Below are 19,240 nucleotides of genomic sequence, written 5' to 3'. Positions count from 1 at the left end.
AATCCTGGGAGATCTACTCCAGTTTTTGGTGTCACAGTATTACAGATTTGGAAAAACAACATGGCATGGTCAAATGTGCTGAATCCAATTTAGGGCCCCAAAATAGGTGGGGTCTATGCTGGTAGCATCAAGCAAAAGAAAGGACCAACCCTGAAAAGGACACTAAGCTACTGCATAGCCTACACATGGGGACAATAAGGAGTCACCAAACAAGATAAAGTTTATGTACTAAAGAAAAAGGAAAAGCAGGATTACAAAATAATTATATGGCTCTTTCATTTAAGTCACATCAAACTCTATCACCTTCTCCAATGTTGCTTCCTGCAGAGACAAGAGTACCATCTCATCCATAATACATCATATAATTAAATTAGATATGACTGCATTATTATTGGTTGCTCATACTAAAGTTTTGTGACTTTGCTCATTTTCACATTAAATAACTACAGCAAAAAATGTTGTATATAAACCTTATAAAGCACACTTGTCCGCACATCTACCAAGCAAAATGAAATTATGCCATGGTCCAAGTTCACGGGAGAGTTTAGATTATCCAAAAAAATTATAAAACATGTAAAAAGAAGAATGTTCCCTAAGAAATCCCTAGTCTCTTGGGTCCCTTCATAATGTCCTAGTGTGTATGGCATTCAACTAGTGAATCATTCTTCTCTTCCAATTTCAGGGGATGTCTTAGAATTCTATAATTGCGTGCTTTAGAACCCTGATCTTACATACTATTCCCTTTGGGACAAAGCCATGAAAATAAAGTTACCATTAGTTAGCTACATTTTACATTTGAAGAAACGGAGGTTAAAGGTAAAGTTGACAAACAGCAGACTGCTCCTAAGCTTCCAACAATCCCCCTTTTACTTTTTTAAAAAAATATGTATGTTACTTGTTTTGATAAAAGCACATTTTCATAGTCTCACAGATAAAAAGCAGATATAGTAATTGCATACTATTTGAGTAGAGGTCGAAGACAAATGGCCTAGAGGGCTGTACACTTAAGAAGAGATGTATTTGTTCCAAATTTAAACTTGACATTTGGGAAGTGAGATAGTAAACAGGCTTAATAAGGCAGTAGTTTAAGAACTTAGGCACAACATAGTGTGCAAATTAAATCTTTTACAGTTGTACTTTAAAAAAGTTGATTTACGTTTTAGCATAAAGGGAAACGTCTAAAGATTGAGGAAAACAACTTGATTATAAGAGCCATAAAAGATGGAACAGTAGAGAAGTCCCCATAACAGATTGTGCATGATTGTGCTATAATGTCTAATTATGCCCAAAGGTACAGGTAAGGTTTTGATTTAATTGTTATTGTATAGCTGATAGCAGTTATTCCAACTGCAGCCATGTGGACTTTTGTGAAAATGTTTGCTGCTCTGATCAATCTGCAACAATATGAAATAACAAATCAACTGAATGGTACATCATGAGTGCATCATAGCATTTTTGAAATAATGTTTTCAACACCTTGCATACCTACATATAGCAGAAAGAGATGATGGGTGAACTTAGTTTAGAAAAACACCAGAGAATACTATGAACTGAATTTACAGGCTAAATGCATTTAGGATTGTTGAACACTTCAGCAATTGGTGACAGATTATAATGATGCTGGGTGGACATCTGGCAACACATTTTCTGAACAGGCAATTATAATGGTTCCCTTTTAAATGAATTAAATGCAGAACTTTGCAAAAATCAAGTTATTAATACAGTGAAGTCCCTGCTCTAACCTAGGAGAAACTGAATCTCTCCCCCAAAAATATGCCAAATGGTATCAACATAACTAATACAACATAACAAACACTTAAATAATTGTCTCTGTCATTCACTGTCATATTATTTAATACACACTCAAATATGGGAGACCAGCTAGGGATGCTGGTAGAAGATGAGTGGGTTAGGCCATCAGGGAGAGCTTACGCCCTGTTCTGAGTGTGCATTCCAATGCCCCAGTGCAGTGATGGTGACACTGTGCTGTAGAAAACTGTCTCAACTCTTTGTAAGTCATTAAAGAGCATCTTTCGAAAAGAGTAGAGTGTTTCCTAATGTCCTGGCTATATTGCACACTACAGATATTCTACATTCTGGTACCCTTGTTATTCCCGATCCCTTAATGCAGGAGTGGCCAACCCACAGCTCTTTGCCTGGTTTCATGTGGCTCTTACGTTCATATTGAAGTTTGTGGGGTTTTTTTTAATGTTCGTGTTCGCTTCGCTTGAGTTCAATACGGTATTTTCGTCAAATGCTCATGTGCGTGAGATGAAAATACCGTAAAGTTTCCTAGTAGGGCCAAGATCATTTAAGTAAACAATTTGTGTCAAGTTCGCTCTCAAAATGGCAGGGAAAAACTGCACAGCAAAACGAAAATATGAAGATGAACACAGGATGTTTTTAACAGAGTGGGAGAGTTTATAATTTTTTGTTGAACGTAATGGCAAGCCATTCTGCCTTATATGTCAGGCGTCATTAGCGCATTTCAAAGATTCAAATCTTCAGCGCCACTTCAGCTCACTCCATGCTAACATCGACCAGGAATTTCCAAAAGGGACTGAACTGCAGAAGCACAAGTTGGTCACTTTGAAAACTCAAACAGAAAAGCAGATACAGTTTTTCCGAAAATTTACGAAGCGCTCAGACACCGTAACGCTCGCATCATATCAACTGGCTTGGAACACTGCACGGGCTAAAAAGCCATACAATGAAGGGGAGTTTGTTAAAAAATGCGTCAGTGACATTGTTGAAATCTTGTCTCCTGAAAACGAAAAACTAAAACGCATGGTATCAGACGTCCAACTGTCCCGCCACACTGTTGAACACAGAATATTGGACATTAACACAGCTATTGAATCACCGTTGCACTCTGACCTTCAAGCATGTGAGTATTTTTGTGTCGCATTGGATGAGAGTTGTGACATACAAGACAAGCCTCAGTTGGCAATATTTGCACGGTCTATGTCAAACGATTGTGTGATCAAAGAAGAACTACTTGATATTGTGCCATTAAAAGAGAACCCGTGGCATAGATGTGAAAGAAACAATGATGGCTGTATTTGCGAAAGCAAATCTGCCCATACCGAAACTAACTGCAACAGCCACGGATGGAGCGCCAGCCATGATCGGATCTGTGAACGGGCTTGTGAGGCTGTGCAAAGCTGACCAAACATTTCACGAGTTTTGGAATTTCCACTGCATCATCCACAGGGAGCAACTCGCGTCTAAATCATTGAATTTAGACAACATCATGAAGCCTGTGATGGAAATTGTCAACTACATCCGCACACATGCACTTAACCACAGGCATTTCAAGAATCTCATCGCTGAGCTGGACCAAAGGCTTCCAGGTGCACTGTGAGGTGGCTGTCAAAAGGCCAAGTACTCTCTCGCTTCTTTGAGCTTTTGGATGCCGTGAAAGTGTTAATGGAAGAGAAAGACAAGGACTATCCCGAGCTCTCTGACATCAAGTGGATTATGGATCTGGCCTTTTTGGTTGACATGCTGTGACCCTGCAGGGTAAGTTAAAAATGCTGCCTGACCTTGTGCAAAGTGTGTTTGCTTTTGTCAACAAAATGAAGCTGTTCAAGGCGCATATTCAAAAGGGAGATTTAACACATTTTCCCACTCTTCTAAAAGCCAGCGGGCAAGTCACCAGCGCCACCCTGAATAAGCAAAAAGCCAGATATGCAACACTGGTTGAAAACCTGCATGAAAGCTTTGTGACCAGGTTCCGTGATCTACAATTGAAAAGGCAACAGATTACGTTCCTCGTTGACCCATTTAATGCGGAGACTGACTGTTTGAAAGCCCCGCTAGTCACAGATGAGGCTGCGGCTGAGTTGGAGATGATCAATCTTTGTGAGGAGGACCAACTGAAACCTGCTTTAAGGGAAGGGACCATTGAGTTCTGGAAAAGTGTGCCAATGGAAAAATACCCCAATGTAAAACGGGCTGCGCTTAAGATACTGTCAATGTTTGGGTCAACATACGTCTGCGAGTCTGTGTTTTCTACTCTGAATCACATGAAATCAAAGCATCGATCTGTTCTGACTGACACCCATGTGAAGGAATTTCTTCGAGTGGCAACAACGGAATACAAGCCAGATTTGAAGAGGCAAGGAATACCAGAAGTTCCACTAAGCAAAATGCATAGTAAAAGAAAAATGCTATTGTAAATTATTATATTTTTGTTTGTGGACTTGGTTGAACTGAGAGTTTGTGTGTGTGAGACAGTACACACAATGTTCATTGTTGAAAATGACTGGCCTGTGGTTTTAGTACTGTAGGAGTCAATTTCTGTCATTATCATGTTGGTGTGTGACATTTACAATAAATCTGGCTGAGCAGAGGTGTGTGTGTGAGGAAGGGATGGGTGATGCTCATTTGAGCCCATGTGTATGATGTGGCTCTTTGCGGTAACACAGTAAAAAATGTGGCTCTTGGTCTCCGACTGGTTGGCCACCCCTGCCTTAATGGCTCTCTCTCTCTCTCTCTCCTTCACCACTTAATAACTAATGTGTGGTAAGCATACTGGCATTGGTGGTGGTTAAAATGGTTCCCCACTGTCTATGTAAAACACTTTGAGAAGTTTAGAAAACTGCTAAATAAATTCAAATATTTATTTACGTCTTTGTTTTTTTCTTTCTAAAATATTGTTGGTTCATTTGTAATCACTACAAAGCAAGTCATAACCCATCACGATAGTTAAAAGGCAGTGTGAGAAGGCTTTCAGTATACAGCATGGACCAAAGACATTGCCCTGAATGACACTCCAATGATTGCTGTTGACTGCAAAGGGGCAACAATGTGCAATGCAGAACCTGTTGACACTAAGGCTTGGCTGCTGAATAATGCACTGCTCTGTGTGACATCTCTATGGAAAAATATGAATTTGATCAGGATAGTAACTTGCCTTTCCAGTCCTCCATTTAAAAGATCCAGATTTACTCTTTTTGAGAGTGGCATACGTTTTCCACAACAGCTGTGACAGTAGTTCTAGTATAGACATTCAACTACAGTTGGAATGCTTGTGAACAAACAATACTTACCAGTGCTGTGGCATACTGGTATCATTAGACAGCAATCAACTTTAAAGCTTTACTTTCCTTAACCTTTCATCACTGCCTAATGTCATTAGTGACAGTATTTGCTATGAGATTCAGTAAAGAAAAAGCATTATTTTATTACTTTTTATCTCTTTATATTGCAGTGCTATTGTGTATAATATATACCTGTAGGATCTTTTCACAGATACCTTCATTCCAAAATGGACAACAAAAAGTTACTACACATGACTCGCTTGAAGGCCTTAGGTTTGACACCAGGACATCTGCTAAAGCACTGCCCCGCTCCTAACCCCCCATACCCGATTTAAAAAAAAAAATATATATATATATATATATATATATATATATATATATATATATATATATATATATATATAGAATGTGTTCATCCATCCACCAATTTTCTGCCACTTATCCAGCTCGTGGTCACAGGTGTAGCAGTCCAAGCAAAGATGCCCATACATTTCTTTTTCCTGCAACATTCTTCAGCTCCTTCAGGGGAGCAGGGGACACTGAGGCATTCCTAAGCCAGCCAAAAGAAAAATATCTCCAGTGTGTCCTGGGTCTGCCATAAGGTCTCCTCCCAGTTGGACTTGCCTGAAACACCTCCTGAGAAAGACATCCACCTCAAATTTCTCCTTCTCATTTCAATGAAGAGGAGCAGTGGCTCCACATTGTGCTCCTCGTGAATATCCACACTTAGAGTGCCCAGGTACATTTCTGCCACTTGTACCCATGATCTAGTTCTTTTGGTCACTACCTACAGTTTGTGACCATAGCTGAGAGTAGGAACATAGCTTGACCAATAAATAAAGAGCTTTGGTAAAATGTCAGTACGACTGTGGATGCTACTCTAATCTGCCTGTTATCTTGTTTCCTTCTTCCCTCTCTTGTGAACAAAATCCTGAAATACTTAAATTCTTCTGCTTGAGGCAGCACCTCTTCCTTAACCCGGAGAGGGCACTCCACCCTTTTCCGCCAGAGATGTGACCTTGAACTTAGAGGGGCTGATCCTCATCCTGGCTGCTTCACACTCGGCTGCAAACTGGCCCAGTATGTGCTCCTTCCACCACCCGCCTTTATCCCCAGAAGAGGTCAGAAGCACTGCATCCCCGTTATGAACCACATGGGCGAAGCACTACTTCTTTCTCCAAAGATGCCTGACAATTCACTAGAATCACTTCAAGGACGACTGAAAATAATTTTTCATGGCCTCATGGAATCATTCCCACACTAGAGTTTCTGCTTATGTACTGTGATCTGCTTTCCTGTCAATACTTGACTACTGCCTCTTGATTCCCACAAGCCATTCAAGCTCAAAAGGGTTCCTTCTTCAGTTTGACAGCTACCAGCATCCAGCACTCCCCCCAAGGTCTACAGACAAGACCAAATACTCTAAACTAACTGTAGGCACAGAAGCACAAACAACAGACAAAGCACTCACCGCAAATGGACATCACACAGAGGTAACCTTCTCATTCACTGGGGTAAACTCCAATGTACACACACCAGCTGGGGGTTATAAGTAAGCCCACACCCAGCCAATGTCACTTACTCGGGGAAACTCCAGCGTGGAATAGAGTCCAGACCCTATCCCTGAGTTTGGTACCAGAGCCCATGCTGTATGTTGAGGTGAGCCCAACTTCACGGTACCTCTCTACCTCCTGTACTAGCCTGGGTTCTTTCATCATCAGAGAGGTCACATTCCATATCCCTTGAGTCAGTTTCGGTAGTTGGGGAAATCAATCCACTAAGGCTATATTGCCTGTTGTGTAAAGTAAAATTTTCACTTCTTGTGATAAAACAGCCTAATATCTTTATTTTATTTCTATTATATTGTCTCATCATAGCTCTAGGGACAGTAATGCTTTTTCCCAATGGAAATTTCCATTACTTTCTTCTTTTACAGAACTAGGTAAAGCATCCAAAGATAGAGAAATCAAAGGCAACTTTACTGAAACAGCTAATAAATATTTGCATGATTTTAAAATTGCACGAGACCAAGAATTTGAAATTAGTAATTTTGAGCATGTGTTTAACGTTTGGCTTAAGTGCTTCCTTGTCTCAGTATTGCTGGACATCATGCAGGGTTTTAACAGAGGCTTAAAAATAGGGTCCAAGGAAGCACTAAGGGTTCTTTTCTTACACTTTGCATCTTTACCAGGTACTTATAATAAGAATAGCTTCAATGCTGGTACAAAGTTATATGTGAATATCTAATATTTACTATACATTGATCATTTTAATGTGGGGCACTAAAGGGGACATTGATGAAATTCACAATTATACGTTCTTGCTTCAGCCTTATGCCTACCCTAAAATTCTAAATTTGTATTACACTGGGGTAAAGCAACGTTGCTTTCTGCCATAAACATGAAACTATTTCCGGTTTTCCACCCAACAACATCCTCACAAAAATACAGTAGGCTAGTCAGAGGCCTTGCCCATGACTGTTGCCTGGTTCTCCACACAAAAGGCAGATTTCTAGTAGGCAGATAAAGTGTTTGTCCTTGAATGAAAGACAGATAAGCTTCTAAGTCTCTTTTAAATACTTTATCCATTCTAAATCTTACAAAAGTCAAGAAAAGATTTTAATCAATGTGCTTCAGCAAAGCATAATCCAAAGGGTAAAGCAGCAGCAATGTGAAGAACTTACTGATTCAGACTTGGGAGTGACTAAAACATGTTTTCTACAATCTGACAATTCCCCTGGGTCTCACTTGAAAAGGAACAAGAAACAAGACCAGTTTAACTCTTTTGTCAAAAAAGGATGGCATTCTTTTCATTTGTGTTTTGAAATAGTGTCAAGAGATTAAAGAATGTCAATAGATAGAAAATGCCAAGAGAAGCAAAGCAGGATTTAAACTTTCTTTAAGACAGTACTTGACACTTGGCCGCAACTCCTCCATTCTTTATTTTTAATGAAGTTGATTTAAGAGGTTATTAAACAAATGTAAAATACTTTATTGTCACAGCAATGCCAGTTAAATGGAATTTGATTTGATGAAGTCCACATTTGTAAAGTATCACCAGAAACAAAATGCCTAAGGACAGTAAACATCATAAATACACCAACCCCAACACAAACTGTTAAAAAAAAAAAATCAAAAAATAAATTTCATCATCATAGAAGACTCTTGAGATCAAAATATTTATGCTTTTCACAGAATTGATATAGATTCTTTTATGAATACTGGTAGCCCTTGTCTTCATTTTTTTTTTCTTTATAGAGAAGTAGAGTTTTTCCAAACCCACACTGACCCCACAGTGGAGTGATGACATCCAAAAACATTTGTAGCAGTATTCACTGCTTTGTCTTGCTGCTCCCTGTCCTCAGCAGAGGTATAGTGTTGTGATATTAAATTGTAACTGAGACTGTCAAAACGTTTTTAATCAAACCTGTAGAAAATGGAATTTGCTTCCTGCGACACTTCAACTGCCTCAGAAGAAACAGAATTTGGAGAGCTTTCATATAATGGTGAGAAGTGACCACATATAGCTAATATAAACTGATATAAGCTCAAAAAAGATCTTCAGTGCAAAAAGTCAGCATTGACCCTCTTAAAAGGGAACTAAAGTAAAGTACAGTTTCTATATTATAGTTATCACTTTTGAGGTTTAATATGTTTGGCATTTCAACACACATTCTTATAACAGCTTGATGATAGGATTACAAGCATGAATCATCATTTGTTCCATACATATGCGTCAAGCTACTGTAAATATATGCACTTTTTCCCGACAAGTTTTGTTTTATAAATCCAGATGTTTGTTTAGAAAGCTGCATACACAAGTTTTATAAATCTGACCCCAGGTCATAGTCTGTGTTGACTTTGGTCTAACCAACAAGCATGCCTTCACCATGTAAAATATATGCTATTTATTAAGACAGGGGTGACAAAGTTTAGAAGTTTATATCAGAAATCAGTGAACAACAAAGTCTGAGCAATTGTGCAAAAAGGACAAAAAAATAAAAATCAGTGGCAGAATAGACTGGAAATCAATACTTTTATTTTGATTTAAACTTCCAATAGGGAGCAACCACACTCCCTTGAACTTAAAATGGAGACTGCCATATCAGAAACTGGAAAATATGAAGCAGCACTGGCAGAACATAAAATTGTTCTTGTAAATAGGTTCACAGATGTAAAATAACATACATTTTTTTCCAAGAAATACAGACATGGACAGCAATACATGTACTAAAAACATACAAAATGTCAATATTCTCAAACATCTTTAGAATCTGACATCTTCACAGGGTTCTCCCCATGTTAGATTCCCTCCCAAGATTAGACTGCCCTGCAATGAACTATTGCATTGCCCAGAACTGGTTCCAACAATGTGTATCACATTGTTGGGATCAGATATGGATCCCCACAACGCTGAACTGAAAAAAGATTTTTCACAAAAATGCAGGGGTAGGTTTTGTTTATTTATGCATGTGTGATTTATATATTACTGACAAGGGGATCAATTGATTTGACCACTGTGACTTGCACAGAAGACGGTGGCAACCAGCTGTTTTGCTTTTTACTTTTTAAATTATACTGCCCCAACAGTTCCCTGTTTAAGGCAGAATAATAGACAAAGATGAGCAATATTAAATCAAGTGATAAAATACACTACCTACCAATGGGGCATAGGCTGACATTCTATCATGTGAGGCAGATTTAATTCTTACCGACCTTGTACAATTGTTGGGCCTCTCCTAATATTTCTTCAGAGGTCCTAGTTGTTATGGCTGTATTTGGGATACTACTCATTAATTATTCTCCATACAACATTTAGGGTGTTCAGGACTCCCCTGGGGGCTGCAATGAACAACTCATATGCCATATCTTGAACTTTCTTCTGTAGGGGAGACCTGAGAGTACAGATTCTAAATATATAAAACCATCAATTTAGCTCCTTCATCTTCTGTTGTTATGAATTTACAAACTTTGATGCTTTATAAGATGAATGTTAAATGTCTATTTGTATGTGATGTTAAACAGCCTCTAAATTATTAAAATTATTTATAAATTACATTAATTATACATTTAATTTAAATACACACACAAGAGAAGACTGTAAGATCATGGCCTCACAACTCATAAAGACTGGGGATGAATTCTGGTCCAGCCACTCTCTTTGTTCCAATGTATGTGTCAGGAATTTCTGCCCTATTCTAAACACACGTGATATAGGTAAGTTGGTGACTCTAAATTGGTTCAGTGGACATGAAGCTATGCCCTGTAATGGATGGGTGTCTTGTCCAGCATAGGCTATTGCTTCATACCATATTCAGAAAGGATTGGCTCTGGAAACCTATAAGGCTAAGACGGATTAAGGTATGGAAATCAATGAATGAGTAAAAAAATTTGAAAGGTCAATGCAAACACACATGTGCATCTCCTACTGCACCATTCATATGCATTGAATGCAGAAGGGGGAGGTCGTGTTTTACTAACATGTTGGAATTCTATGAGGAGGCAACAAAAGGATACGATCAAAGTGGAGCTTATGATATTATTTATCTGGACTTTCAGAAAGCATTTGATAAGGTGCCACATGAGAGGTTGGGCATCAAGTTAAAAGAAGTGGGAATTCAGGGTGATGTTTTTAGATGGGTGCAGAATTGGCTCAGACACAGGAAGCAGAGGGTGATGGTGCGAGGAACCTCATCAGAACTGGCTGATGTTAAGAGTGGTGTTCCACAGGGGTCAGTGCTAGGGCCGCTGCTATTTTTAATATATATAAATGATTTAGATAGGAATATAAGTAACAAGCTGGTTAAGTTTGCAGATGATACCAAGATAGGTGGATTAGCAGATAATTTGGAATCCGTTATATCATTACAGAAGGACTTGGATAGCATACAGGCTTGGGCAGATTTGTGGCAGATGAAATTTGATGTCAGTAAATGTAAAGTATTACACATAGGAAGTAAAAATATTAGGTTTGAATACACAATGGGCGGTCGAAAAATCGAGAGTACACCTTATGAGAAGGATTTAGGAGTCATAGTGGACTCCAAGCTATCAACTTCCAAACAGTGTTCAGAAGCCATTAAGAAGGCTAACAGAATGTTAGGTTATATAGCACGATCTGTGGAGTACAAGTCCAAGGAGGTTATGCTCAACCTTTATAATGCACTGGTGAGGCCTCATCTTGAGTACTGTGTGCAGTTTTGGTCTCCAGGCTACAAAAAGGACATAGCAGCACTAGAAAAGGTCCAGAGAAGAGCGACTAGGCTGATTCCAGGTCTACAGGGGTTGAATTATGAGGAAAGATTAAAAGAGCTGGGCCTTTACAGTTTAAGCAAAAGAAGATTAAGAGGTGACATGATTGAAGTGTTTAAAATTATGAAGGGAATTAGTACAGTGGATCGAGACTTGTATTTTAAAATGAGCTCATCAAGAACACGGGGACACAGTTGGAAACTTGTTAAGGGTAAATTTCGCACAAACATTAGGAAGTTTTTCTTTACACAAAGAACGATAGACACTTGGAATAAGTTACCAAGTAGTGTGGTAGACAGTAAGACGTTAGGGACTTTCAAAACTCGACTTGATGTTTTCTTGGAGGAAGCAAGTGAATAGGACTGGCGAGCTTTGTTGGGCTGAATGGCCTGTTCTCGTCTAGATTGTTCTAATTGCTGACAACCCTATAAAACCTCCAACTCTCAGAGCTTTCCTTGACATTACTCACCTCTACATGAAACACCCTCTTTGGTGATGACCTGTTTGCAGGTAACACACGTTTTAGGTTTCTTGAAGGTCTTGGTCTTGAAAGTGTGGGAACTTGAAGCTAATCCCTCAGGCTGCAATAAAAGTAAAACCAAAGACATAATGTTAGCAAGGGTGGAAAGTGTTATGTTGAAGGAGATATGTAAAAACAAATCTAAAACGGCTTTTCCCCCTCTTCTTCAGGCAATGATAAAGATAACCCAAGCAAAAAATAAGATGGTGCTTCTTTTACACTACTATTACTATAAATATTACATCACTTAAATATTGTACTTTTTGGATGCTTCTTCTCAGACTTCCTTTATTTCTGCTCTGTGGCTACAACTTTTTTTTTCCTTCTTCACTGCAAACTCAGAGCCAAGAAAAAACTTTGACGAAAATAAACACTAGCATGCATTTGGGTAATTTTAACACACTTTTAAATTGTCCTCAATATTTGAACATTTTTAGGACATACCAATTTAAAAAAAGTTGACAACCCATGTTTTTCACGAGTATATTTTTGAATACTGTTTTAAGATTTGACATATGCAGAACACAAAACAATACACCACACTATTTTGTTTTACTTTTCTAAAGAAGGCATGCACTTTAGATTCCATATAAGCATGGGAGTTAACATGAATACAACCGCAGTGCAGCAAAAAAAATCTGAGGTCAGTAAATTAGTCAACAAAATTCCTTTGTGATTAGAAACTCATGCACTACTTTAAAACCTGGCAATGACTTTTGCTCAGTGGGTAAAAGAGTAAATTAGTTTATATATGTATACATACTGTGTTTATGTATGTATGTATGCATATAGAACAATGATATATTTTTAAATAGGTGTTTGTAGACATCTGTGTTATGAAGACATAAGGCGGGTATGCTATATTTAGGAAGAAAAAACACACTCAGGTTCTTATAATCTTATAGGCCTACTCAATGCAGAGAAGCTGTTCAGCTAGTCACAGGCGTCATTCATATTTTGCTATGGGCGAGCAGTCTTCAACCTATGCCAATAGTCAACACATTTAATGCTGCAAAATTATAAGATGACACTCATTGCTAAAAGTAGACATTTTTGTAATATGTGAGTAGAATAATTTATCAGCTACATATTTACCAGCTTACGCACAAAGCTAAAAATATATTAATTTGAACAAACAACTGTACATTATTTGAACAACATTGATGGAGGAGTATCAAGTCCACCTTTTATTAATTTATTTTTATTTGAGGTGGGTTTGCCTAGTTGTGATGTACTAAATACACATTCAAACAGAACAATTGATTTGAGCTCTCTGGATTGATACCATGCTGCTCATCTAGATCTCTAAATGAAATACATTTAGGTCTGAAATCAATACTTAAAAAAGACAAGAGAATGAACATCTCAGTTAATTTCTCCTCTTATATACTGAGTCATTAAAGAAAAAAAATCATCAAAAATCTACAAGCACAAATGCACACTGTTATTATTAATAATGATTATTTCTTAATCTACTGAGTAACTGTGAAAAGCTAAATTTCCCAATTGGGATAAATAAAGTGCTACCTACTATTATATATAACATCTGAACTGGCTGTTTAAATACACTTTATAAATTCATCTAAATTGTTTTGCAAAAGTAAATTTAGTAGCACATTAAATATTTAGCCTTTTAATATTTTACAATTCCCCTCCCAAAAAAACAGCATACACAGTCTTTAGGTCAAGTGTAATATGTAATATGCTACCATGGTTGTCCGTTTGTCTGTCCAGGATTTTAAACCATCTGTAGCCCGCAAACCGTTTGAACTATTGACCTAAAATTTGGTACACATATACTACGTGATATCTGCCATTCACTTTCGGTGTGATGATTGATCTCCAAGGTTATTCCTCTTTTTATTTTTATTTTATTTTATTGTTGAATTAACTCTCAGTAGAGGCCAGGAGGGCGGCCATGCAGTGCATGTGTACAGGCGCCGTTCTCATCCTTACCACCTTCGCCTACCTCTTCATATCTTAAATCATTCTTGACGCAGATTGAATGCTTAAGTGAAAAATTAAGGAAAATGTACTAATGTAGTAATTGCAACACAAACACTGACTTAATCAGTTTTAACATGAAAAGATGCCAACGGAAGAAGGGAAGAAGCGGGCCGCTAGGATGGAGAAAAGATCAACCTCTGAGCAAACAAATGCTAAACGTACAGAGAAAGAGGATGAAAACTATTACTGGTATTAATGTAATAATATGAAACTAGTTGATACATGCTGTTCAAACAAAAAAGGATTTTTATTCCCATTTTGTACCATTCTAATACACTTTATTGAGAGAGTTTATGTCCAGTGTTTCCATGCAGGTTAAGTGAAGTACTCAGGGTAGTTCTGTCAGTGAGACAGTCAATTTGAATTTAACCACCAATAATATACATTACTGTCCAAAAATGTGGCCACCATATATTACTGCACCACAGGTCTCATCAGTTTAAAAATAAATTGACTCAAGTCATGAATATCTCTATATCTGCACAAGAGTACTGGTTTCATTGATAATATTTACAATAACTGGGAACAATGTCACTTTTCATTTTTCTCATGTCTGTATTAATAAAGGCAAATATGTTTTAGTAATGAAGACAATGGTCCTGAAAAGACACAAATGAGAAAATGTATTTGCAGTCTTCATACTGAAATAGCAAATAGATTCTTGAGTCAAAAGTATGCTGATCCTAAGAGATTACTTGTTCATAAACTCATTTCTGCACTGTGCCATGAACAAGACATTCTTTCAGTTTGTAGTGTTCTTCTGCAACAATAAATAATAGTTCAATAATAGCACATTTTACCATTTTCACCATTTGTAAATGCAAGCTCTTATTTTACAACATTAATATGTGATGAGGAAGAAGTTTAAAAAAAATGGTTATTTTAACATAAAGAATGTACAAATTAAAATGTAAAATTAACCGTGATCCAAATATTTAGAGTTTAAATTGGTCCACTTAAACAAACTGGAAGCCTTGGCTTTCTTGATTATCAAGTTAAACCTTTTCAGAAATTAACCACACAGAAGAGAATAACAGAAACTGTCAATGTATCAGTTCAGTTTCTGATGCGCTGCTCTTAACATCTGCTGTCTGCAAGTGAAGTTCAAAAATCTAGTGATATAAAGTGGGAGGCTTGGATGATACTGTCAGAATAGGAGACTAACAATGTTGCCTTTGCACAATCTCTAGTCATTCAGTACCCAATTTGGGAAACCACTACACTTGGTAAGAACACCTATAACACAATTGCCTTCAACCACTTCTAATAAGCTAGTTTTTCCCATTTCATTTCTTCTGGATTGGTCTTGCTTGTCTACTAGTTTCTTTTTCATGGCGATAAGCTCTGCTTTCAGAAGACCAAATTCAATGTTGTTGCACCCCACAGTTCGTTAAAAAGCTGAAACAGCTCCTTGTGAATCAACTTGCTTGTGCTTAGTATTCAACAGTCTGCACACTTCTCAGAACCTTGGTTTGTATTCAGTCTTAAAGTATTGTAGTTTGCTGTCAGATTAGCTCTGCATCAGTGCTGGGAACTAACCCTAGACCCATAATTTGTAATGCTATTCATTGTTTTTTGAAGGTAAAACTATAAATACTGTACATTAAGTATATTCATCCATCTATTCCTCCATTTTGTAATGCCAACTGGAGTCCTTTACAGGATGCTTCATCGCAAAGCACACTTAGTGACACCAGGCTAATTTACAACTACCAATCAACCTAAGTCATGCAGACATCGGGAGAATGAACAAAGTGTACTTGGGACTTCAACTATTTTGTTGAATAGAAGAAGCATTAACTAATCAACATTATGTCAAACATACAGAATATATACTTTAATAATTGTAGGAATAATATATTATACACTACATTACTTAATATAAAATGTGAAAATCCAAAAAAAAAAAAAAAACTCAAAGTGAACTTTGTTAGCATACAGATTTCCACAGTGAAGGCTATCAGAAAATATTTTGCTGCTGATTTCTCTATTATATTGTAACAGTACGGGCAAGCAATATCAGTGTGTAAGTGACTTCATCATTGAATCAGCGACAGTATAAGCTGGCATTCTGGCATTTAATTGAGCAGCTTCAGCGCAAGCTGCAGGGCAGTCCATAACAACAATGATTCTACCACAGTCACAGAGTCTTTAACTAGTGCATTTAAGTGAGCTATTCTTCTAAAGACAACAAGCTACATAAAAGAGCAAAAATCCACTGGGTTAGCAAAGGCATACCACAGTGCAAAGATATATTTTTGAGAGTGAACACAAATATTATTTGAACAACAAACAAAATACTAAAAACTTATAAGAAATTGGAACCATGAATGCTTGAATTATTACTATACACCCCACATTTCATGCATAAAGAGATTTGTCACATATTTCAAGCTGCACCCAAATACTATTTATGTACTATATTCTTTAAATTCATTACAGAGGTGTTACACAGCAAAATTCTACAAAAAAGTTCTGTACTAATGGTGTGTATACTTTTTTTACATTATAGGTTTTCATAATTTTCTCAACAATAGGCTCAACACAACCAAGAACTACACAACTGCACTTTTAGCATTGCAAGTTTTGTAAATGTTAAAAAGAAAATCTATTAGAATTAATAACAAAGAAGTTCAATTAGAAGCACTAACTGGTAGAAATAAAAACCTGTGACCCTCCAGGATCTGAGTTTGACACCTGCGGTCTAATGCTATAGTACACATGTTTAATACATGTTTTCAATGCTGTGAGCAGACCAGAAACCTAGTGTTGGGGAGAAGCCTATTGTGTCTGTCAGTACATTGTTTATCATTTGTCTACTGATATACAGTGAAACTGCAAACTGTCTAAGGTTAAATATTCATCCATCCATTTCTAAACCCGTTTATCCAGAGTAAGGTCATAGAGAAGCAGGACCCTATCATAAAGTCTTAAAGTTTGCCAAATAAAAGGCAAAAGGTCTAGGTAATAAAGACTAAATTCCAGCTTCCTGGAGTTTAACAGTCTCTTGAATTGCATATAAAGTTTAAGCTCTAACACTTCAACTGTTTTTACAAATTTAAGTTTAAAAGAAGGTGAACAGAATTATTAAAGAGGGTCCTCTAAAAAATCAAAACAGCATCCTCAGTTTTTTGCATGATCGCTAATAACACACTAAATACTGTATATTTGCATAAATAAAGAGATGAATACAATAAGCATGAGACCAACTACCAATATAAAAAATGGCAGGAAGATATGAAACTGCAAATATCCTTTAACTTGAGGTCAAAAAAAAAAAAAGTTACCAAAGTGTTTAAATCTGTAATGAATAATATAGTTTAGTGTATCTGTGTTTAAAAATTCCTAATGAAATGGAAAAATTGGTGCCCGTGACTATTAGTCATTGAAGCTTTGCAGTTACTGACGCAACATGTTCCTTAATACATTTTGTTACATACTTTGTTTACAGGCTCTCTATTGCCAAATTCCTGAAAAAGAAGTTGTTTCCTCACAATCAGCACAAATGGTAGGGTGGGTACTTGCAGATGTTTCCTTCATTTCATTGCAAGAAATGATTAAACATGCAAACTGCTATAGAAGGAAAAGTATGTATACAAACAAAATGCTAAAAAAACATTTTATGGACAGAATAAACAATTTCAGTACAGCATATGGATACGTTATAGGTATGATAACACCACTGTACTGTACACCACTTCAGCTCTTAAGGATTAAATGGGAACACTATAAGCTAACTAGTATCACCTCTCCTTACGTAATGCTTTCAGTATACCATAGTCAAAAAATGTGATCTTAGGTGGCAAATAACCTTTGTTAAGCTGCTTTCTCATCTTTCAATAAATGTGAATCACCAAAAAACACGTGAGGTTCCAGTGTTCTTTTAACCTATTCAGGATTGTGGCAGGGAGGCAGAGCCTTTCTCAGCAAAATCAGGCACAAGGTAGGAATCAGTTGCGGTCAGAGCACTATTCCATCAGATGGCACATTCAGAAAGACACCCACAGTCATGCTCAGAGAAATGAAGAATTGACAAATAAGCTAACACCAGTCTTTATAATATGTAAACATGTAAAAAAAAATTATAACTCCACATTATTATTGTTAGTACATGGTTTTATATACTTTTTAATTACCTAACCAGACAAATGATACCATAAAAACTCAAACAGAAGCTTGTTTTGAAGTACATAAAGTTGCACTTTCTGACTGAGTTAAGCTACCTGCACATATTGATACAGTACACATTTGACAGATAAGAATCTATGTACTGTGTAAGTATTGTGTGTGGTGCAAGTCTTAGGTACGGTTAGGTGAATATTGGAAAGGACAAATGATTGGGAAAGGGGGATGGGTTGCAATAAACGCGCATCCAGCTCAATAAATGCAAAAAGCTTTGGCATTAACAAATTAAGAAACAGTAAATAAATGACAGATATGTGATGCTTTTAGCAGTAAGGTCTGCAGGATGCAACTTCACACTGTGGGAGCAGGTGCCAGTACAAAAGGATGTGATCCAAATCTTCATGAATATATTGCAATGTTCTGAATAAACAGAGGTTACATATATACTGTAAAATATAAAGTGTAGTGCATATAGGGCCTTTTTCAGCGAGTTTATTATAGTATCTTTTAAAATATATATATATATGAATAAAGAGTAGTGCATAATACCTTTGAACCACTTACAAAGTTCTAAGGAAGAGCAAAAACTCCACCACATCCATCCAGCACTGACTCCATATCACTGCGTAGGTGGAAATAGTGAACAAAGCAGTGTGATATGAATGTCCTAAAGGGAAAGGGTACAACCACATGACATGTTTTTTTATAAAAATTTGTGTTTTTTTTTTATTTAAAAATTATTTATACAACGAATCATTGTTGGTCGAAAAAATATGTACTGTATAATAAAAATGAGGGATAGACAATAAGGGGATTTCCAAGAAGATGCTAAAGATAATTGTGTCCAAAGAGAGGAGTCTCTGCTGGATAGAGGAAAGGAAGACAACAGAAAGAACCAGGAGAAGGAAGACTTCAGGAGTAAAAGGGACTTCACAAGAGAAAACAGATGAAAGAATCTGCAACACTGATTGCAATATGTTTTTTGCTTTACTACAACTGAGATTGTCATTATTTAAAGTTTAAAAATGTTGTTTAGTCGAAACAGCAGTTAAAGATGTGGTTTCAATTTTAATCAAAATTCGAAAAAAAAAATGATTTACTGTTTTCTACTTACTTTAATCAAGCTAACTGTTTATTAATCATATAAGCAGTGGTTTAATATTAGAGACTTAAAGAATAAACAATGCAAAGTATACAATCAAATGCATTAAAATCAAATACAGATCTAAAATAAAATGTTTAATGCATACCTTCATGCATGTTGTACTATTCGCATATTACATTCATTTAGA

General features: G+C 36.8%; 1 protein-coding gene across 4 annotated transcripts in view; it reads right to left on the bottom strand.

Annotated features, from left to right (window-relative positions):
- The window catches only part of LOC120529514 (tensin-3-like), a 333,361-nt gene that overhangs the window by 203,118 nt on the left and 111,003 nt on the right, over window positions 1–19,240 (bottom strand). For all 4 annotated transcript variants that reach the window (XM_039753385.1, XM_039753384.1, XM_039753386.1 and 1 more), the window contains exon 2: window positions 11,766–11,877. In XM_039753385.1, the coding sequence (XP_039609319.1) occupies window positions 11,766–11,877 (112 nt within the window). The remainder of the gene's footprint in view (window positions 1–11,765; window positions 11,878–19,240) is intronic.

The sequence above is a fragment of the Polypterus senegalus genome, chromosome 5 (assembly GCF_016835505.1).
Source record: "Polypterus senegalus isolate Bchr_013 chromosome 5, ASM1683550v1, whole genome shotgun sequence".
NCBI lineage: Eukaryota > Metazoa > Chordata > Cladistia > Polypteriformes > Polypteridae > Polypterus > Polypterus senegalus.
This window is presented reverse-complemented; position numbering and strand designations above follow the sequence as displayed.